This window comes from Hippopotamus amphibius, chromosome 2 (assembly GCF_030028045.1).
Source record: "Hippopotamus amphibius kiboko isolate mHipAmp2 chromosome 2, mHipAmp2.hap2, whole genome shotgun sequence".
Classification (NCBI taxonomy): domain Eukaryota; kingdom Metazoa; phylum Chordata; class Mammalia; order Artiodactyla; family Hippopotamidae; genus Hippopotamus; species Hippopotamus amphibius.
In genome coordinates, this window is record NC_080187.1 from 635603 (window position 1) to 657894 (window position 22292).

General features: G+C 62.4%; 1 protein-coding gene across 6 annotated transcripts in view; it reads left to right on the plus strand.

Annotated features, from left to right (window-relative positions):
• EXD3 (exonuclease 3'-5' domain containing 3) overlaps window positions 1-22292 on the plus strand; it is a 76579-nt gene that overhangs the window by 43902 nt on the left and 10385 nt on the right. For 3 of the 6 annotated variants that reach the window (XM_057721112.1, XM_057721110.1, XM_057721109.1), the window contains exons 9-19: window positions 2034-2107; window positions 2209-2247; window positions 3933-4099; window positions 4522-4645; window positions 4869-5079; window positions 5195-5304; window positions 5796-5958; window positions 6052-6218; window positions 6659-6814; window positions 16075-16128; window positions 16345-16476. In XM_057721112.1, coding sequence (XP_057577095.1) covers window positions 2034-2107; window positions 2209-2247; window positions 3933-4099; window positions 4522-4645; window positions 4869-5079; window positions 5195-5304; window positions 5796-5958; window positions 6052-6218; window positions 6659-6814; window positions 16075-16128; window positions 16345-16476 — 1397 coding nt within the window. Of the gene's footprint in view, window positions 1-2033; window positions 2108-2208; window positions 2248-3932; window positions 4100-4521; window positions 4646-4868; window positions 5080-5194; window positions 5305-5795; window positions 5959-6051; window positions 6219-6658; window positions 6815-7480; window positions 11263-16074; window positions 16129-16344; window positions 16477-22292 lie in introns of those variants that run through there. The other 3 variants (XM_057721115.1, XM_057721111.1, XM_057721114.1) reach the window with 3 other exon arrangements.

The following is a 22292-nucleotide window of genomic DNA, read 5'->3' on the forward strand; positions in this document are numbered from 1 at the left end:
CCTCCCCCAAGCTGGTGGCCGTTGATTGAGGCCAGGGCCCCGCCCACCCAGGCCCAGGCCCAGAGCATCGTGGGCCGGGGAGGGAGCTGGGCATGAGGCCCACAGAGCCAGGCGTGGTAGGCGGGCTGCGTGGGGGCAGCGCAGTGCCCAGCAGCCCTGCCGTGCCTTTCTTTGACGTCAGGGCCGGGTCATGGCCATGATGGGCCAGGCCTGGCGCCAGAGGAGGCTTTGGAGGCCTCAGGCTGGCCTTCGCTGGGTGCCCCCCAGGATGGGGTGTGCCCGTCTCGAGGGTCCATCCCACCCCATGGGTGTGGGCTGGGCCCAAGGCTGGGGCAGTCGAGTGCCCAGACCCTGCAGGACAGCGGGGCCTCCCCTGCTGGTGGGGCAGAGGGCCAGCAGGGCTGTGGACAGGAGGGCCGCGGCAGGTCCTTTCTGTGGGAGCCTCGGCCGGCAGCCCGGCTGGGGAGACAGGTGCCGCCAGGCCCCCTCCTGGCCACACACGGCCAGGCCCCTTCTGCAGCCCCCCAGCTGGCTCCAGGAGCCTGTCCCAGCCAGGAGGCCTCACGGTGGCAGAGCTGCCTCTTCTCCGTAGACCTGGCAGTTCCTAATTTCAGACAACCCAGGCCAGCGTTTCCAAGGTCCTAAAAACTCCCCCTCCAGAGGGAGGGGCACCCGTGCCCCCCGGGGTCCTCGGGGTGCATCTGTGTCGTGGCGCAGGCCTCCGCGTGGACTGACCCCGTGCCCTCCGTGGGAGGACAGAGTTAGACAAGATGTGGGACGGGGCCCGCTCACCCCTGCCGTGAACTCGCCCAGCCCGCCCTCCTCAGGCCCGGGTCCCGGCGGAGCCGGCAGGGCGCACGAGGGTTGCGTTTCCAGCTCGCAGCCCCGAGAGGTGGCTCGGCCTGGCCTGCCGGTGCCTTTTCCTGTAGGGAGCTGCCTCCCAGGGTGGTGGCTGTGGGTAAACAGTCAGCGCCGACGGCGGCCCAAAAGCCTTCTGTCCATGCGATACTGTATCCACGGGCTCTTGACAAAGTATCTCATTGGCAAAATGATGCGTAACGTGTGGAAACGGCAGGAAAGCCTGTTCCTGTCTGTCACCATCCGAGGGAGACTTGCTCCTGTGGCGGCTTTGGCCACCTTCGTCTCTGTCCCCACTGTCCCGTCCTGCCCTAACTCGCTCATCCGCCCCTCCCTCCCTGCTGCAGTCTTGCCCAAGCCCCCGAGCAGCCTGTGGGGCACGTCCACGGGTCTGGAGCCCTCGTGTCCTGCGTCGCTGGTGCAGCAGGAGGGGGAGGGTGGGCTGAAGAGCGGCCGGCAGGCCCGGACCTCTGCGCACTTGGACAGCGTCCCTGCAGCAAGGGTGCTCCCTGTGCGGGCTGTGGGTCCTGGCTGGGGCGGCCACACCCCTCGAGAGCTCAGGGTCCTGGCCGGGGTCCGGGGACGTCCGGGCCCCTGCGGGGAGGTGCGGCTGGGCAGGCGCTCTGCTCAGCATGCGCCTGGACCGCCAGGCTGTAAGGACAGCTGGGCCTGGGAGGGAGGAGCAGCAGGCGGGGGGCGGGGAGGCCGGGGGTGGACGATGGGTGCCCTTTCTGGGCCCCCTTGGGCTCTGAAGAGAATGTGAAGGTGCGGCTGACAGGGAAGCACAGTTTAGGAACACATGAGCAAGACAGCCTCTTCCTCGAGAAATTCACATTCCGGGGCCGGGGGGCGGGGGTGGTAGGCGGGGGACAGAGGCACCAGCTGCCTGAAGACAAGGCAGGAAGGCCCTGGGAGGTGGGGCCCGGGAGACCCCGGGGAGGACGGGCCGGGCAGGCTCGCAGGGTGGGCTGAGGGCTCTAGGACTCTGCACAGGGCAGGGCACCCTCCTTCAGGGCTGGGAGGGCGCCCGGATGCCGGGTGGAGTGGAGGCCGCCTGTAAGGAGGGCGCGGGGCAGCTCGGAGTGAGAAGACAGGCGGAGCCACACGAGCCCCCATCCCTGTGCGCCCCGCACGCGCGGCACACCGGCCCTGCCCGAGCCCACCCTGTCTTTCAGCCCTGTGTCCCAACGTCATCACCCAGCAGCGCCTGGCGGCCCTGCGGTACCTGTGCTACAAGCGGCTGGTGGAGGTGCGTGGTCCAGGGCGGGGGGCGGAGGGGGCTCTGAGAAAGGCCCGCCGTGCTGCTGGGGCTGCCGCTAGAAAACCTCGCGTTGGTGTCCACTTTTGCAGAGAAGCATATCTCGGGAGAGCTGGGCCGAGCACGTGCAGGTGAGTTCAGGGGGTCCCAGTGCCTGAGGACCCCCTCTCCCCGCACTGTGGGGCAGGGTCAGAGTGGCCAGGGGTCCAGGGTCCTCCTCCACCCACTTGTGGACAGAGCTCTCAGGTGCTGGAGGAGGAGAGGTTCACCAAAAGAAACTGCTAGGCCGTCCTCAGGCGCCCTGCCTGCCATGGCCTGTGCCCCAAGGCCTGGTGAACCCGAAAACCCCTAGAAAGAGGCAGGTGCCCCTTGGGGTGACGTGGGGACACAGAGGGCCAGACTGCAAGCCCCAGCCGCAGGCCTAGGGACTGCGATCCCATCAGGCCAGCGTGGGGGCGGGGTCCTCGCAGGAACAGAGCCGCCCCCAGCCCTGGGGGCATCGGCCCGGGGGGAGGGTGGGCTCTCGGGGGGCCCGGGGGCCGTGTGTGTGGGCGCTCTCCTGTGGTCCGTGGGGTGGGGGTCCGCTCCCTCCGGAGTGCCCGTGCGCGGTCTGGTGTCCCGCGTGGCGTCCGGCGGAGGGCAGTGCTGAGCCGCCGCGGAGTGACCGGGCGGGGGTGGTGAGTCACCGGAGAGGCACGCAGACCCCCGGGCAAGGCCCGGAAGGCCGGTCCCCCCTGGGTGCCAAGGCCGAGCCGCCCGGAAGGGCAGCGGACATCCTGAAGAATGTGGAGGGGTTTCCACATATTGTCGTCCACGTGGGAACCCGCGGCCTGCGGGAAGCGGCCGGCCCGAGGCTGCTGGGGACAGAGCCTGCGGGGAGGTGGCCCCGCCTACTAGCCAGCACGGGCTCCTCGGGAGGGTGGGGTCCACCGCGCCCTGTGACCTCGCAGACGCAGGCGCTTACCAGGACACAGCCCCCGCCCCCACCCCCGCGGGGATCCTGCGGGCCCCGTAGGCCTCCGGCGCCTGCCCTGGGCATGTGTGGGGCCGCCAGACAGACAGACACTCAGGACACACAGCCGTGTGAGCCCCCACAGGCCCTGCCTCCCCGCGGAAGGTCCCGTGGCCGCCCGCCCCCCAGCACGGCAGCCGCCTGAGGGCAGGGGTGCGGAGGTGCAGAGTGGCGGTGCGGGTGGACAGGGCCAGGGCAGGCGATGCTCTGGGGGTGTGGGGTGGGGGCTTGTGCACGGGGAGCAGGGCCTAGGCTGAGTCGGGGGGGCGGCACAGGCCGTGGGCTTGGGGTGGCACGCCTTCCCCCTGACACATCCAGGCCCCTCAGTGTGTTGGTCCAAGCCAGCTCGGTCACCACACAGCCTCAGTCATAGGATCTGCTGGGCTTCAGAGGACAGTCTCCTCCTTCTGAAGGGCTCAGGGCCAGGTCTGGGGGGGGGGCAGGGCCAGATGTGAGAGGGGAGGCAGGGCCAGGTCTGAGGGGGGAGGCAGGGCCAGGTCTGAGAGGGGAGGCAGGGCCAGGTCTGAGGGGGGAGGCAGGGCCAGGTCTGGGGGGGGAGGCAGGGCCAGGTCTGAGGGGGGAGGCAGGGCCAGGTCTGAGGGGGGAGGCAGGGCCAGGTCTGGGGGGGGAGGCAGGGCCAGGTCTGAGGGGGGAGGCAGGGCCAGGTCTGAGGGCAGAGGTCAGGGCCATGTCTGAAGGGGGAGGCGGAGACAGTCTGAGCGGGAGGTCTGGGTCTGGGGGCTGCCAGCATGGGCCCCCCACCTTGGGGCAGTCCAGGCGAGCAGCCCACGTCCCATCCCCCAGGGCCTGGTGGGGCAGGACGCGTGGCTGCAGGAGCAGCTGCTGCAGCTGCTGGCCTCTCAGGACGACGTGGCCATGGTCGCCCAGTGTGCCCTGGACCTCTCGCTGCCCCAGGAGCGACTCCCAGCCACGGTGGCCGCAGAGCTGGACCGACTCAGGCTCCAGGAGAGGTGAGCGCCCCCAGGCTCGGGGCCCACGAGGAGGACACGCCCTGGGCTCCCGCCTTCGGGAAGTGACCCAGGCGGGAGTCACGTGCGCCGGTGGTCTGGGAAGTAGAAATGCGGGAGGGCCAAGCAGGGGGTGCAGGCTGCGCTCCCAGAATGCAGCCGCGTATCAGGAGAGACACGGGTTCCGCTCCCCCTCGGGTTCTAGCAAGGATCCTGTGGCCAGGTCCCCCAGCCAGGCCAGATACTCCCGGGGGCCTGAGGGCCCGGCTGTCTGCAGTCTGCGAGGGCAGAGGCGTGGGGCGCAGATCCCCGAGACCCCGGCTCACGTGGGCCCTGAGTGCCCCCCGCCCCAGGGTCAGGCTGGGGTGTGCTGTGGGGGTCGGGGCTCAGGGTGGCGGGGGTGCTGCAGCGGTGCTTCCCCGCAGGACGCCTGAGGCACCTTTGGAGGACGGGAAGGGTGATTACTACCAGCTGCCCATCTCCAGGGAGGACATCCACTTCCTGGCCTCGTGGGAGGACCTGGCCAGGCACCAGGAGGAGATCCTCCAGGTGGGTCCCTGGCTCCCACCAGGCATCTAGCCCAGGAGCTGCTCACCACGGCCTCCAGGCTCCATCCACACCAAGCGCCCTGGTTTAAGGACTCCGGCCTAAGGCCTGGGCACTCCGCCCCTTGTGTGTGGGCACTCGCACGGCTGGTGCAGCCCTCCCCACGGAGGCCACCTCTCCTCCCGGTCTTTGACCGCGCTGCTCACGCCCGCCCCTCTGTCCGCAGCCCGGCCGGGTGGTCGGCATGGACCTGGAGTGGAGGCCCTCGTTTGGCGCGGGGGGCCGGCCCCAGGCATCGCTTATGCAGGTGGCCGTGGAGGGCCGCGTGTTCCTGCTGGACCTGCCCCGGCTCTCGAGTCCGGCAGGAGGGCAGGCGCCCCGGGCCTTCTCCCAGCTGGTGTCCCGGCTGCTCTCGGACCCCTCCGTCACCAAGCTGGGTGAGCGCAGCCCCTGGCCGCCCATCCCAGCCCTGCCCGCCCCCGGGGGAGGGTGTCAGGGGGAGGCCGGGGTCCTTGCCTTGGGTGCCCATCGCAGGGATGGTCCCGCCCACAGGTTACGGGATGGCGGGGGACCTGCGAAGCCTGGGCGCCTCCTGCCCAGCCCTGGCCCAGGCCGAGCAGCAGCTGCAGGGCACCCTGGACCTGATGCAGGTGCACCGGCAGGTCAGTGCTGGGGGCGGCCGGAGGCGGCAGGGGGCTCCCTGCTGTGCTGAGCTGCCCGTGTGGCGACGCCCAGGCAGGGGTCTCGCCTCAGGCTGGTGGGGCATCTGTGGGCCAGGACTTGGCCTTGGCCTCTCTGTGCCTTCCAGGCTGGCCCCCACCCTCTCCCTAACCACAGGTCACCAGGGACCCAGAGAACAGGGTCCCCCAGGGAGGGAGTGTCACCACACGTCCCCATGCTTCCCCAGAACCAGCCCTGCTGTGCCCACCTCCCCCCAGAAGCTCTCGGCACACACCCTTGGGAGCTAAGATGCTGGGCCCAGAGCTGACCGGCGGGCGGGTAAGCGCGGGCCTGAGACCCTGACCGCCTGCCTTGGCCTCCAGCGCTCTCCTGCGGCCCTGTCCGCCAGGGAGGACACGGGGCCGGGGAGCGTGTGCTGGCCATGCTCTGTCCGGGGCAGGCCCCTCATCCCCCGGGGGGTGCTGTCTTGCAGATGCGGGTGGCAGACGGGCCAGCCCCAGGTGTGGATGGGGCCGCGGGGCCCCGGGGCCTCAGCCTTCTGGTGCAGCAGGTGCTGGGCAAGCCTCTGGACAAGACACAGCAGCTCTCCAACTGGAACCGGCGGCCGCTGAGCGAGGGGCAGCTGGTCTACGCAGGTTGGCGCCCTCTGTAAGCCCCCCGCTGCGTCCCCGCGCGTCCCCGCACCCCTCGCCCCCACCGGAGGCTGAGGCCGACCTTGCCCGTCCCAGCCGCTGACGCCTACTGCCTGCTGGAGGTGTACTGGGCGCTGTGCAGAGAGCCTGCCCGCTTCCACCTGTCGCGGGACCTAACCCGGAGCCTGCGGCTGGGTCGCAGCGAGAGACAGGGGGCTCAGGAGCCGCCCCCCTTTCAGAAGGCCTCGGCCTCACCCCGGCAGGTAGGCGAAGCCCCCCAGGACCCCTCGATCAGGATCCCTAGGGGGACCTCACGGGGTTGGAGGTGTGGGTGGGGTGGGAGTGGAGAGAGCCATCCGGGAGCTTGTGTCCTTCACGCTGGGAAGGAGGGAACGCAGAGCCGAGGCTTAGCCTCCTAAAGGAGGAGGGGTCCCTGCCGTCTCCTGCCACCGGGTCTGGCCGTGTCCCTTGTGCCCCCGAGCCCTTGGCCTGCACGCAGCCCCCCAGGCAGGAGATGTGTGCTGCCCGCCTCGCGGTGCCGCGTGGCGGATCTGCTGTCACGTTGGCTGCTTCTCTACCGGGTTCCGCACTGAGCGCACACTGATGGGGAGGCGCTGACCTCACGGCCCTCGGAACCCTCGCTCCCCAGCAGGCCCAGGGTGGGGCAGAGGGGCCGCGGCTGCTGAGCAGGGCTGCGTTGCAGGTGTCCGCGGGCGAGGACGCGGCCCCCGGGATCCCGGCCAGGGCCTTCCGCGTGGTGTGTGACAGCATGCTGCAGGGGCTGGCGCGGAGCCTCCGCTGCCTGGGCATCGACGTGCTGGTGCTGGCCACGGGCGAGGACCACCGCAGGGCCGCCGAGGTGAGCAGGCGGGGCTCGGGGCCTCCCGCATCAGCTGGGAGTGGGGGCGGTGGCTGGCGGCTGCAGCACCCCCACTGCATGGACCCCCCCCCCCACCGGGACATAGGGCAGCCCCCCCAGTCGCTGGGGCAGAGACACTTACGGCTCCGGTGCCTGTGGCCTGCAGCCTGCAGCCCTTGAGGCTCCTTTGCGGGGGTGGGCCTGGTGCAGGCAGTGTGGTCCTGCCCCCCTCGCCGTCCATTGGCCCCCGGGAGCACTGCTTGCCCGTGAGGCCCTCCCCTCCAACGAGAAGCAGGTGCTTACACCCTGCTGGGGCCGCACCTGGCAGGGCGCGAGCCCCAGGGCCCTGCAGAAAGCTCAGCAGGGCTCTCAGAATCCAGGGGTTAGAACGTGGCTGGTAAACGTTTTTTAGCAGGTTTACTGAGACGTGGTTCACACAGCACACCATGCACAGTGCACAGCTGTGTGTTCCTGGCCTCGTGCGGCCATCACCAGAGTTGACTTTAGACCCTTCATCCCCCGTGAGGTCCCTGCCCTGTGCCCTCCCCGGCCCCTGGCAGCCTGCTTTCTGTCTCCGTGGAGCTGCCTGTTGTGGACGCTGCACGTCAGCAGACGTGTGCGCGGCCTCTCGGGCCTGGCTTCTTTCACGAGCGTGATGCTTTCCAGGCTTGCCTGTGTTGTAGCATCTGTCAGTGCCTCACGCCTTTTTACGAGCAAATAACGTTCCGTTGGAGGAGCTGCGGTGGACCCGCCCCCCGGCTGCTGCCGGACACGCGGGCCGTTTCCACTGGCGTCTGTTGTGGCTCGTGCGGCTGTGAAAGGGCAGAGGTGGGCAGGTCATAACGTGGACTTTTAACAGGTGGCTTCCTTTATGAATCTGAACACATTCTTCTGGGAAGGGGCCCCAGGCTCACCAGGTGGGTGGCCGGGGCCTGGAGCGGGTCGGGGGCCTGGGACTACAGAGCGGAAGGGTCTGTCGTCGACGGAGGCCCCTCCCTGCGCGCTCCGCTCCGCCCGGCCGGCGCCCCCGGCAGCCCCGCACCCCCAGTAATGAGGGAGCTGAGGCCAGAAGAACAGAGGAGATCCGCCCGGGGCTGCAGGAGGAAGCCGTCTGCCCCCCGTGCGGGCCCCCACGTCCACTCTCCCAGCCCTGGCCCCTCACAGCCCCCTCTTCCAGAGGCCTGGTCCTGGTGCCCGGGGGAGGAGGACGTGGTCGTGCCCTGGGTGGCTCTGGCCGCTGTCGCTGTGAGAAACCTCTCTGTCCCCCGCCAGGGTTGTTTCTAGCCGGTAGGGGCTGAGACTAGGAGGCCAGCCTGGCTTCCCGAGAACCGCAGGCCAGGCGTCACGGTTACGGCACCCAGGGAGGAGGGGCCTTCCCGCCGGCCCGGAGAGCACCCCGGTCTCCAGCAAGCGGAAGGCAGGGTTTGGCCCCTGACCTGCACCCGCACTCCCGTATCAGCCTCTGAGGTTTTACATTATGTGGCCAAAGGGAGTCGCAGATGTGATACACTCGTCAGCTGACCCCAGAGTCGATGACCTTGTGTTATTTGGGTGCCTGGTGTCATCGCATGAGCCCTTAACAGCGGGAGCGGAAGGCAGACGTCAGACTCAGAGCACAGGAAAGACGCGCTGTGCGTTGCTGCTTGGAACGGCCGCCGGTCGAGGAGACGGGCCTCCGTCTGCAGCCCCGGGACTGGATGCAGCGGCCCGTCCCCGGAGTCCAGTGTGCAAGCCCCGGAGCCCGGCCGCTCCCATTGCACGGAGCTGTGTCTGAGTTCACGCTTCAGTGGCTGCGGCCACGTTGGAGAACTCAGGCTCCCGGAGCACAGGGCTGCCTCAGACGCGGCCGCAGCAGGAGGAAGTGCCGTCCTCCAAGTGCCGCGGGCGCTGAGCATCTTTTCACACGCTCGCCGGCTGCTGGTGCCCCGGACTGCAAGGTGCCCGCGCAGAAGGCAGCAGGTCTGACGCGGGCCTTGGAGGGCCCGCTGGCACGGTTGGTCCGGCCAGTAAACAGCTGATGGGAAACTTTCCCCGCGTGGTGGGAGTGGCTCACTGCGCCCCAGCTGTCCAGACAGTGTGGTCCGCGTGGACGCCTGCTTTCCTTCCAGGATGCAGAGGGCGCCGGGGCGACCAGACCCCAGCGCACACCCCAGGTGCTGAGTCACTGACAGGTCCGCCTGGCGACGGGTGGCGGCGCAGGCCCACCCGCCGGGCGGGCTCCGGGACCTCAGTGGGCTCCCCTGCACTTCACCCGGGTCTTTCCCCAGGCTGGCTCTGTTGTGTGTCCCCCGGCTGAGTGCCGAGTCCTTCCGGCCAGTCCCGGACCTGGGGGGTGCTGCTGCCACTCTGTCCTGCCCTCCCCCCCCCCCCCCGGCCGCGCAGTTCATCTTGGCACCTGCAGGGGGAGCCCCACCGCGCTCGCCCTCCGCCTTCCTGAGACGGTCTGGGGCCTGCCCCTCAGAGGGCTTTGCGTGGGGCTCCCTGACGCTGTGAGCCAGGGTGGGGGCAGTGACGCGTGGCGGCGTCCGGTCAGGGGTCGGTCCGTGTTGCTCTCACTCTTCTCTGAGAGTCCACGCACGTGTCCTAAGCTGTCCACGAAGCCCCGCTGCATCTGCGAGGTCTCACCCAGGAACCTCCTGCTTTGTTGCCTCGACACATGGTGCTGCTTTGTTTTCCTCTAACGCACAGAACTGCAGTGGACCTTTCGCTCTTAGCTGCCTGAGAACCGATCTCACACCTGGAAACCTCGCAAAAGTCTCCTAAATTCTACTGAATTGACTGTCCACTCTTGGGGTTCTCTTTGTGGACGTCATCTGAGACGAGGATGGTTTCACCCCTTCCTCTCCGTCTTTATGCATCTAACTTCTTTCCCTTATCCCGTCACAGTGGCCGAGGCCTGCAAGGCAGGGTTGACTTGGTGGTGACCGTGGCCGTTTGTCTCGGTTCTGACTTACCAGGGGATGTTTCTCCACAAAGCGCCGTGGCTGCCAGCCCCCCACCCCAGGCTGGGGAGGCTTCCCGGGCGCCACGTCTGCCGTGTGTTTTATCGGGAAGGAAGCTGCGTGCCCCCTGCTGCTTCCCCTGCATCCTCTGAGAGCATCCCTGCAGCCCGGGCACGTGAGGCACCTTCTCAGTCTGGAGCCGACCTTGCTTCCCAGCTGAACCCAGCCCGGCCCACGTGTCACGTGGCTGGATCTGTCTTCAGGACCGCATCTGACAGAGAACGTCTCCTCCTCACCCCTTCTCTTCCACCTCATGAACAAGCTGGGGCGTTTCCCTCCTCTCTTTCTGCCGCTTCGAGTAGTATCAGGATTATCCTGCCAAACGCTGGCCCACTCCCCACAAGGCCTCCTCAGCCTGTGTTTCGGGGGGAGGAGTTTCCAGGAGTTTCTGCTTTTTTATTCAGTGGTTTTAGGACTACTTAGTTGTGTGCATCTTCTTGAGTCGCTTGGTAATCCATGCTTTTTTCTGGACGTGCCCATTTCACGCGGTGTTTCCCACGCGTGGCAGTGTCGTGTCACGCTCTGCCGTGGAAGCTCCGTGGACCCGCAGGTGGTCAGCTTCATTCCGACTGCTGCTCACTCATGCTCGCCTTTTTTCTGGTCTTAGAGAGGTTTGTCAGTTTACTAAGTCTTTTCAAAAAACTAGCATTTGGCTTTGTTGATCCTTTCTATTGCATTTTTGTGTTTTTTATCTCATTAATTTCTCCTCTTATCTTTATAGTTTCCTTCCTTTTGCTTGCTTGGGGTTATTTCCAAGTGGAGTGCTCAGCTCTTTAATTTTCAGCCTTTTAAATTTTATGATGTAAACATTCAAGACAGTAAATTTTTCTTGAAGTACTGTTTTCACTGCATTCCATCCATTTTAATGTGCAGTATTTTCATTACTTTTTAGTTCTAATAATTTTTGAGTGTCTGTTATAATTACTTATTTGACTTGAATTCTTTAAAAGGCTTTTTTCAGTTTCGGAAAGCTTGGGGTTTGGGAGCCTTTCAGTTATGTTTCAAAACTCGATTTCTAAGCTAACTGAACACCTAACTGCCGATTTAGATATTTGTGGAGACTTGCTGTGTAGCTGAGCAGATGATCCTTTTTATAAATGTTCCATGTGGACTTTAAAAGGACACTGTATCCTCCAGCCATATTCACTTCCCTCTCTTGCTCTCGCATGCTCCATAGGTCAAGCTTACTTAATGTTTGCTCAAATCATCTGTATCTTGTTTGGTTATTTTTCTTCCTGTTTCTGTCAAAGGCCAGGAGAGCTGTACTGAAGTCTCCTATGACAGTGGGCTCATCAGGTTCTCCTGGTAGTCATGTCAATATTTGCTTTGGAATGAATTGGGAGATTGGGATTTCAATATACATTACTAATAAGAAAAAAAATACCAAGTTGTACACTCTAAATATATGCAGTTTATTGTATGTTAACTGTATCTCAATAAAAGTTCTTAAAAAAAATTGCTTTGTATGTTTTAAAGTTGTTACTAGGTGCATATGTATACAACTTTTAGAATTCTCATATCTTCCTGTTGAGTGAAAGCTTTTGCAATTATGAGGTAAACTTCTTTGGCTCTGCTAATGCTCTTTGCCGTAAAGTCTATTTGAACTGCTGTTAATAGCATTTCTCCAGCATTCTTTGGTTAGTATTTATGTATCCTTTTCTCACCGTTTCACTTTCAACCTTCCTTTGCTCTTATTTATTAGGTTATTACTGTAGTTATAAATTGTTTCTAGCTGGATTTTTAAAAATCTAGTCTGACAATCTTTGCTTTTCAACCAATTAGTTTAATCCATTTACGTTTGTTGTAATTACTGATATAATTTGTTTAGTTGTACTATATTAATTTGTGCTTTTTTTCAAAATTTTGGCTGTGCTGGGTCTTAGCTTCATTGCTGCACACAGGCTTCTCTAGTTGTGATGCGCAGGCTTCTCTAGTTGTGGTGCGCAGGCTTCTCAAGTTGCGGTGTGCAGGCTTCTCTAGTTGCGGTGTGCAGGCTTCTGTAGTTGCAGTGTGCAGGCTTCTGTAGTTGTGGTGCGCGGGCTTCTCTAGTTGCGGTGCGCAGGCTTCTCTAGTTGCAGTGCACAGACTTCTGTAGTTGCGTTGCGCAGGCTTCTCTAGTTGTGGTGCAGTGTGCAGGCTTCTGTAGTTGTGGTTTGCAGGCTTCTGTAGTTGTGGTGTGCAGGCTCCTCTAGTTGTGGTGTGCAGGCTTCTGTAGTTGTGGTGCAGTGTGCAGGCTTCTGTAGTTGTGGTTTGCAGGCTTCTCTAGTTGTGGTGTGCAGGCTCCTCTAGTTGTGGTGTGCAGGCTCCTCTAGTTGTGGTGTGCAGGCTTCTCTAGTTGTGGTGCAGTGTGCAGGCTCCTCTAGTTGTGGTGTGCAGGCTCCTCTAGTTGTGGTGTGCAGGCTCCTCTAGTTGTGGTGTGCAGGCTCCTCTAGTTGTGGTGCGCAGGCTTCTCTAGTTGTGGTGCGCAGGCTTCTCTAGTTGTGGTGCGTGGGCTTCGTTGCCCCATGGCACTTGGAACCTTAGTTCCCTACCCAGAGATCGAACCCGTGTCCCCTGGGAAGGCAGATTCTTAACCAGTGGACCACCAGGGAAGTCCCTAATTTGTGCTTTCTACGTTTCCTACTTTTTCTGATCTTTTTTCCCTTTGTTTCTTATATTTTTTTTGTCTTTTTCACACTTGTTTCTATTTTTCTCTCTGTTAGTTTGAAAGTTAGAAATTCTATTTCTGTTCTTTTAGGGATTAGCCTAGAAATTTTAACATGTACATTTGAGTTAACAATGTCTAAAGTTAAAATTAATCCAGGGGGGCTTCCCTGGTGGCGCATTGGTTAAAGACTCTGTGCTCCCAACAGAGGGGGCCCGGGTTCAATTCCCTGGTCAGGGAACTAGATCCCACATGCATGCCACAACTAAGACCCAGCACAGCCAAAATATATATATATATTTAAAAAAAAAAGAATCCAGGGATTTTAAATCAATTTAGCTTTCTCTCCTGCTTTCCATCTTACCTGTTATTATTTTCCAGTATTTTTAACACATTATGGCTTTTCTTACTTCTAAAAATTAGACATCATTAGATCTGTTTTATGTGTTCAGTTGCTTTTGGATTTTGTGATGTATGGACACACGCATCCACTCCAAGAAAAAGCAAGCTCTTTTTTACTAAAAGAACTTCCTTTGCCGTGACCTTTTGTTGGGGTTGTTTTCCCTTGAAAATGCTGTTTCCTCTCTCTCCCGGAAAAGAGTGTGGCCGGGTTGATGGCGGGAGCCTGACGGAACTCTGAGAAGAGCCCACTGTCTCCCGGCCCCGGCCTTGCTGCGGGGCGTCTGCCTTCCATTCTCGTCGCTCTTGGTTTTACTCTTGACGCCCTTCCGTTCTGTACTCACTCCAGTCGTGTGAGTTTGGTTTTAATTTCGTTTTTTATCCCTCACGTGGGTGTGTATTTGTTGTTGCTGCACAGTAACCACTTGCTCTATTACTTGTTTTCCTTTTATTGTGGTAAAATACACGTAACATAAGATCAATCATTTTAACCATATTTAAGCGTACGATTCAGTGGCATTAACTACATTCAAAATGTATGCAACCGTTACCACCATCTATTTCCAGGACTTTTTCACCATCTCAAACAAAAACTCTATATGCACTAAACATCATTCTCCTTCTTCCCCTCCCCCTCCCCCGTGAACTACTGTTTTACTTTCTGTCTCTATGAATTTGACTTCTCTAGGGACCTCACATAAGTGGAATCATTAATATTTTTTAATGTATTTTTTTAATGAATTGGTTTTATTTTTGGCTGCGTTGGGTCCTTGCTGCACGCTGGCTTTCTCTAGTTGCAGCGAGTGAGGGCCACTCTTCCCTGTGGTGCGTGGACTTCTCAGTGCAGTGGCTTCAGTAGTTGTGGGGCGCGGGCTTAGTTGCTCCGCAGCACATGGGATCTTCCGGACCAGGGCTCATATGCGTGTCCCCTGCATTAGCAGGCGGATTCTTAACCACTGCCCCGCCAGGGAAGTCCCAGAATCATTAATATTTGTCCTTTTGTGTCTAGCTTATTTCACTGAGCATAATGTCTTCAAGGTCCATCCATGCTGTAGCATGTGTCAGGATTTACTTCCTTTTTGAAGCTGAATAAGTTCCATTGTACATGTATATGTGTGTATGTGCGTGTGTGTGTGTACTTTTTTGTTAGTTTTTGTCACCTGCTGGTGGACACTTGGGTTGTTTCCACCTTTTGGCTGCTGTGAATAGTGCCTTGATGTACAAGTGTCTGTTGAAGTTTCTGCTTTCAGTTCTTTCAGATCTATACCCAGAAGTGGAATTGCTGGATTGTGTGGTAATTTTGTGTTTAATTTTTTGAGAGGCCGCAATGCTGTTTTCCACAGCAGCCATACCATTTTTACATCCCCACCAGCAATGCATGAGGGCTCCCAATTGACATAGTCTTCATCAACATTTATTTTCCTTTTTAAAAACAAAAGAAAAGCCAGCCCAGTGACGCGCAGTCGTATCTCACTATGGTTTGCCTCGTGTCTCCCTGACGACCGATGACGTGGAGGATCTTTACGTGTGCACCTTCGCCACTTGTGTGTCTTTGGAGAAATGTCTTTTCAGGTTCCTTGCCCGTTTTTTAACTGGATGATTTGCTCTTTCTGCTGTTGAATTGTAGGACTTCTTTATGTATTCTGGATGTTAATCCCCGATCAGATATCGGATTTGCAGATATTTTTGCCCATCCCGTGGGTTATCTTTTCTCTTCCTTGATGGTGTCCTGTGATGTACAGAAGCTTTTAACTTTCACAAAGTCCAGCTTATCTATTTTTAATTGTGTTGTCTTTGCTTTCGGTGCCATAGCCAAGGAGTCGTTGCCAAGTACGACATCATGACTTCCCCATGTGTTTCCTTTCCAGTTTCCCTGCTTGGCTCACTCATTGGTGGGTCGCCCCCACACTCTCCGAGACAACTAATGCGTTTTAAGGAACCAAGCCGGACACGGCACAGCTGTCACCTCGTTGACATGCATCCGGCCCCCCAGGGCGCATGGGGGCTTCCGCTGCATCCCAAGTCCTTCTGACACGGCGCTTGTAGACTCTGATAACGTCTTTGCTTTTTGACCTAAGGAGATGCTCCAGCTCCTCAGATCCAGAGTCAGCTATTTCTCCAAAAAGCCCTGGTTCCCTTTAGCAGGGACCCTGTCTAGAAACCAGCCTGGGTGAGGGTGCCCCCGGCTGCAGGATTGCTTCTTATTTCTAGACCTTTGCGGTAGGCAGCGCGATGAAATGCTTTTGAGTGTATATAACATACATCCTATATACATAACATATATCTGAAGTTTTCCATTTAGAGCTAGGGTTTATTGTGTGATCTCCTTAATTTAATCCAAATCTCCTCTCTCACAGCCAAAAAATCTAACAGTTACCACACCAACATTACCCATCTGTTTTTTGGGGGGGTTTTGTTGGGTTTTTTAAATTAATTATTTATTTTATTGGCTGTGTTGGGTCTTCTTTGCTGCGTGCGGGCCTTCTCCAGCTGCGGCGAGCGGGGGCCACTCTTCGCTGTGGTGCACGGGCTCCTCATTGCCGCGGCCTCTCCTGTTGCAGAGCATGCGCTCCAGGTGCATGGGCTTCAGCAGTTGCAGCACGTGGGCTCAATAGTTGTGGCTCATGGGCTCCAAAGCGCAGGCTCAATAGTTGTGGCGCATGGGCCCAGTTGCTCCGCGGCATGTGGGATCCTCCCGGGGCAGGGATCGAACCCGTGTCCCCTGCATTGGCAGGCGGACTCTCAACCACTGCGCCACCTAGGAAGCCCCTACCTATCTGTTTTATATCACAATTTACACACAGTCATTTCAGAATAACAATGCTGATATTATCACCAACAATAGCATTACTGCAGGGTGTTTCTCATTTTTGGTCTGTAGCCCTAGAGATACGTAGTTAATTCTCTGTGGCTTCATGTCATGTGGAATATTACTCTTTGTGGTTCATTTGTTTCATCTTTGGGTTTTTAGAGTTTGCTTTTTAAATTTAATCTTGTTTGCAATTCTGTGAGATGTTTGCATGATTCTTAGACCAAGTCTATCACAGGAGGCAATGCCTGGCCTCGGGCTGCGGGATCTGGGGCGGCTCCGGTGCCAGGCAGGGGCAGCTCTTGGGGGCGGTGTAGGGGGCTGCTGGCGAAGATGGGGGCAAGAGTGGCCCCAGCCCCAGGAGCTGGCCTGCTACCCTCACCTGCCAGTTTTTCCTGCTGCACAGGTTGCCAGGAAGGAGGGGAGGATCATCCTGACCTCGGGGCTGCCGTACCACAAGGTGAGGACCCCACAGGTAGCTCACATCTGAGCCTCATCCTCCCAGGCTGCCCCCACCGCGGGGTCTGCTTGCCGCGGGGGCCCGGGGCGGGGGGCTGAGCCCGCACCGCTGCCCCACCCTGGGCGGAGCGACGGCTCTGGGCCCGGAGCTGGGGAGGAGGGGCTTGAGCCCGTTCTGGGTTACGGCCCATCACCCGACGGCTGCATCTGTCCGCAGCTCCGGGCCCAGGTCGGGGCTGGGCGCTGCCTCTCGGTGGACGGCTCCCTCAAGGCCCGGCAGCAGGCCACGGCCGTGATCAGGCATTTCAACGTGCGCGTCACCCGCGCGGACATCTTCAGCCGCTGCCCGGTGAGTGCTGCGTGCCGGCCCCAGCGCGCCGCCCGCGCGGGCTGGCGAGCGAGCCCCAGGCTCCGGCAGGCGAGGCCTGCGAGGCCCTGGCAGTGGCGGGACGGCCTCGGCGCGTCTGCGCATCGGAGCGGTGGCCGCTGTGCGTGTCCCCCCCAGACGCCCACGGCACAGGGGCGCGTGGAGGGGGGGTCACTGCAGTCTGCGGCCACGAGGAGCCAGGGCGCCGGGGCCAGCGAGGCCGAGGCGGGCAGCTCAGGTAGGGTGTCTGCTCAGGGGTGGGAGTCTTCTCCTGGCCCGGGCTGCCCTCCCGTGGGGCTTCTGCCCAGAACACAGGGAACCCGCCAGAGCGCCTCTGGCTGCGGTGGGTCCCCTTCACGGAGGGCAAGGTCCAGAGCCGGACTGCTGCCGGGTCTACCCTGACGTCCAGAAAGGTCCGGCTGAGGAAAGCCCCAGGTCCAGGCAGCCGTATCCGAGGTTAAGATCTGAGAGGGGTCTGGGGCCTGGAAGGGTGGGGGCACCCTGCCCCTCCTCTGCTGGCCCGGGTGCCCTGTTCTGAGCTGTCCAGCTGCGGCCTTTGCGCCTGGGCCCGTCAGGCTGGGGCGCGGCTGCCCTCGGCGCCGGGGTCTGCACAGGTGTGCGGGCGGAGGGCCAGGGCCGGTCCCGTGCAGGGTGCTGGCTGTTCCCAGGACATAACGGGGTTCGGGCCACGACGGTGTTGCACTGGGAGCAGCTGTTTGGTGGCAGCTCCGCCCGGCCTCCCCCGTCCAGGTGCACGTGGAGGCCAGCCAGGCCCCGCACTTCCGCACGGTCCCCCTGGGGCTGGTGCCCAGCAGAGTGGGAGGGAGGGAGGAAGGAGGGAAGGCCCTGTTTTCAGGTCCTTGGACCCCCCCCTGCCAACTGGCCTGGGGTACAGTCTGTGCAGAAGCTAGGCCGCCTGCCCTGCTAGGCAGATGGTGGCCAAGCCAGGGGGTGGGGAGTGCTTTCCCTCAGCTGGAGCTCAGGGGGACAGGAACCGTGTCCCTCTCAAGGCTGCAAGTGTTGTAAAGACCCCAGGATGCCAGGGGGATCTGGAGGGCATTTTCATGAGCTTTTCAGGGCCTCTGCTGGTGCGTCTTCTTGAGAAAATGGAAGCTGGGTCGCTGGGAGGAAACCCCCACTGGTGCCCCAAGAAGTCACTGGCCAGGGAGTAGCCTGAGCCTTCAGACCTTCAAGGGCCAGGCGTGAGGCGGCCACTGCCCTTCTCGGCAAGAGCGTCTGGGGCCCTGCCGCACCTGCCCCACACGGGCTCTGCACCCTGATAGGCCAGCAAGTGCACCCCGGACAGGAGACGGTCCTGAGGGGGCAGCGGGGGCCCAGGGAGGCCTCGGGCTCCGTCCTGGCTGCAGTAGGTGGGGCAGACTTGGAGCATCCTGACCGCAGGGGGGGGAGGCAGGAGACCTGGAGCAGATGGCACACCTGCCCAGGTGAGGGGGGAGCGAAGGGGAGGTGCAGAGGACCCCACGTACGATTCCAGGGTGTGGCCAGGGTCCTAGGCTTTAGGCTGAGCCTCTGGCCAGCAGCAGTGCAGGTGCTGGGTCTGGGCTCTCCGGAGTCTGGTCTGGAGGGCGCGTCGGGTTGCACCAAGCTCTTCGGGCATGGGCAGGCAGAGGAAGGAGACCACGGCCCAGCACCGACCCTCTGTGGCAGATGGCGCTCCAGCGGTCAGCTGGTGAGGAGGACAGAGACGGGGTCCCCGGCTCGCGGCCACACCAGGGGCCACACGAGGCTGCTGGGAGCGGGACGGGATGCTGGGCGGACCTGTGTGTGTGGCCTTGCGGGAGGCAGGTGGGCGCCCAGGTGTGAGGCCAGGCAGCGGCACCCGACGGGCCTTAGTCGGGAAGGGGGCCCCAGGGCCTGGGGGGCCCCCGAGGCCCGCTGCTGTCCAGCAGCCTCCAGCAGGGCTCAGCTCCAGAGCAAGGCAGGCTGGGTGTGCCCCAGGGCAGGACCCTTCCTGGGCGGCAGGCAGCTGTTTGGGGACATCCGCACCTGTACACAAGGACCCCAGAAGGCCGGCATGGCAGGGCCAGGCGGGAGAGCAGGGGCCCCTGAGAAGCAGGGTTTCTGAACCTGCACCAGCCTTGCTCACCACAGAAGCATCTGGGACGGGGTGGGAGGGTCCAGCTGGCTCTGGGTGAGTGGACTCGTTCTCACCGTGGTTCTCAGGCCGCAGACCCGGTCAAGATGAGTAGAGGAGGCTCACCGTCGGCTTGCAGCTGTGTCTGCACCAGGGCCGGGTGCCTCGGGCCGTGCTCCTCAGGCCGTGCTCCCCCGCCTCTGCCCAGAGCCCCTCGGCCACCGTGCTCCCGGCCTCACCCCAGGAGCTCAGCGCGCGCAGCGTCCGGGAATGGCCGCCCGCTCGGCCCTGCACACTGGCAGCCCCTACTGCCTGTCCGGTGCCAGAGCAGTGCTGTCCTCAGGGCCGGCCCAGGGGGACCAGCGGCCCTCCCGCAGGTGGACACCAAGAAGCCCAGGAAAGGGGCTGCACGGATGCCCTGAGGTGAGGGGCTGAGGCGCGGTGACCAGCAGCTCCGCGCGCCTGCAGACCCTGCTCTGCCCTGAGAGGCCACGGCCAGAGCGAGGGTGGCTCCTGAGCCCATCTGGACATCAAAGGGCACTGGCCACTGGCCAGCAGGGAGTAGCACGCTTAGGACTGACCCAGGGAGCACCTCCATGCTGTGCTCGGCCGGCAGGGTCCTGTCCTGCGCCCCTGAGGGCCCCAGCACCCTGGACGCTGGCTCAGAGCCTCCGCTGCCCCTGCCCAGGCCGAGCTGGTCGCCTCCCTGGAGAGCTCCCACCACCAGGCTGAGTTTCCATTTTCTTTTTCTTCCTTCTGCTATTTTGGTGCCGTTCCCAGAGGGAAAACCCACTTGACACACAAGTCGTTCCCAGAGCCGGCCCAGCCGCCCTCGGGGCTGTGCATCGGGTGCGAGTGAGGGTGGAGGGGCCGTGTGCCCGGCCTCCCGCAGGAGTCCCTGTCAGCAGGGAGGGGCCCGGCTGCCCACCCCAGCGCCCAGGGGGCGAGGGGCAGTGGGTCTCTCATAGAGGGCAGGGTCGTGGCCCCCGAAGCTGGCGACGGGGGCCTGGGATTGTGCGTCAGGGGTGTCCGCCAAGGGGACATCCCCAGTGCCGTCCACCATGGGAAAGGACCTCAGCAAAGAAAATTGAGTTAAAAAAAACCCCAAGCAGGAACTCAGGCGTGGCTGGGCATAACGTCTGTTTTGCTGTCCCTCCGGCCCCTCTGCTGTGGTGGGGAGTGAGCCGTGGCCCCTGCGAGGGGTGTCCTGGGGGGTCAGTGACGGCGGCCCCTGGAAGGGGGGGGCCACTGCAGGACGACAGTCACCCCCCTCGGGGAGCTCTCAGCAGAGCCAGCTCAGGGGTCCCCAGGAGGGGAGGAGCTGGGGGGACGAGCTTGCACTTCCGGGAGGCGAGGCCTCAGGGACAGGTCCGCAGGCCCCGGAGGTCCAGGGCTGGGCGGGGGCCTGAGAGGGAGAAGGAGCTGGCACGGGAGCGGGTGTGCGCGGTAGGCCCCGGGGCCTGGGCGTGCGAGGGGGCCCCCGGGCCGCGGCGCCCCAGTGCCCACACCCGCAGCTCGGGGGCCTGCGGCGGTGGGGGCCCCAGAGCCCAGGGGCCAGCGGGGCACCCGTGCCCAGCCTGTCCCGGGTACAGAGACCGTGCCGCTGCCCTGATGGCCGACTGCAGACGTAGGAGCAGACAGGCAGAGGCGCAGTGGCCACTGACCTGCCCCTCCCCGGCCTTTGTGCTCTGCGGCCCCCAGCCCCGTTCCCACACGCGGTGCCCCCAGGGTCACGCAGGCACAAAGGCTGCAGGAGGGGTGGCCCCCACCCTGCGCAGGCAGAGACCCTGGGCCGCTGGCTCCTGAGGCCTCGGGCGGGGCCTGTCACAGGCCTCCAGGGTGGTGGGAGCTACCAGACAGGTTTCGTCCCGGGTCAGGGCCCAGCATGCCCCCAGGCTCAGGAGGCCCTCTGGGGCGACGGCCCCATCGGCAAGCTCAGCACAGCCCCTGGAGGTGACAGAGGGGTGGGCCCAGTGATCACCCTGCAAGGCCCTCCCCACGGCCTGCAGGGCCTCCCTCTCTGTCCCGCCCCTCCCCTTCCAGAAAAGCGCTGGGTCTCATCCAGAGCCCGGCCTTGGTTCCCACCAGATGCCTCTTGGGGGAACTGAGGACCTAGACCCCACTGGCCTGGAGATGCCCGCTCTCGTGGCCCGCTTCTTTAGCAAGGATCCTGGGCTGGCGTGACAGCACACCACAGCACACCACAGCCGTGCGCTAACGCAGGGCTGCCCTGCACACCGGCCGTCTGGCAGTCTGCACCGCACCTGCCCCTCCTCCCGCGGGGCCGCCAGGGGCCCCGTGTCACCCGAGATGTGTGATGAGGCCCTGGGAGTGGTCTGGGCCGGGGGACCTGCTGGTCAGCGCCCAGGGAGGTCAGGTGTGCAAGTCCCCAGCCCAGCTTATGCCAGGTGCCCACCCAGGCACCCAGCTCCTTGCTCCTTTTGTGTCTGTCTGTGGGGAGGGTGCCCTGGGACCAGGCGGTCAGGGCTGTACTCCTCTGGACCGTGGTCCGCACTGTGTGCGTCTAAGAGGTGCTCCCACCCGCAGTCTGGGACCCCCCCAGAATGTGCTTCCTGGATGCTGATGGATGTTCACTTTGTGAAAGGGCCGACATGCTTGAAGTCAGAACGTAGAGGGCATGGACTCACCCGACAGAGGACAGGCGGGTAGCCCAGACAGGCGACGGTGCAGGGCAGGACGGCGGGCACACGGGTGCACAGACACGTGCGCCGGAGGGGACAGTCCACAGCCACGGCCAAGACGCTGGCCCCAAGCCAGGCTGGTGTGACATGGGCCTGAGGGGGAGCTGGTGCTGGGCGAGGAGGCCGAGCCTCTGGGAGCTGGAGGAAGGGGCAGAGCCTGTGTGCACACCCGCGGCTCTGTCCTCTCGGGCCTGAGGTCAGTAAGACACCTTGGGCAGCAAGAGGACACCTGACACCCAAAACATGAAGGCTGGGGTTTCCCATCCCTCTGCTCCGCGCCCCCCGGCCCACATCAGCCACTCCCTGAGCCCCAGTCCCAGAGCCAGCGGGAGCCACTGGCCAGCTCTAAACCCGCCGCTCAGTGGGCTCGAAAGAAACGGGGAGGGCGGGCGGGGCGCTGATGACCTGCCTTCCACAGGGTGAGGGGCACGCGATGCCAGCCAGGCCCGCGGGGTGGGTGAGGGCTGGGGCTGGCGGAAGAGCGGGAGGCCTCCCCCCCCGCCCAGATGTCAGACACCACAGCCCACGAGCTAGATCACATGAAGTGCAGACTTCAGGGTGCGGAGATGAAGTTTTGTTGGCAGCAGCCCTGCCTGGGTGTGTGCACACTGCCCGCAGCTGCTCTCGCAGAAACCGAGCAGCCCTTCCAGGAGAGCACCCCCTGCCCCCTCACCCCCCCCCACCCCTGCTGCTGGGGTCGGTGCAGGGATGGCCGGGCCCAGGTGCCTGGCTGGCATCTGGCAGGGGAGGTGGCCTCTTCTTCCTTTGGCGCACCTGCCAGCCCCAAAGCCAAGGGCCAGGCCAGGACAGCAGGCCTGACTTCTGCAGACCTGCTGTGCCCCCAGCCCTGGATGGAGCCGAGCAGGCACACCAGCCTCGGGGCTGAGACAGAGGCGGCCACAGACAGCCATGAATTGGGTCTGGGGAGGGTCCTCGGGGTGACAGAGTAGGGCCTGCCGGGCAGGGACCGCCTCATCTGTGTCCTAACAGGGCAGGGACCT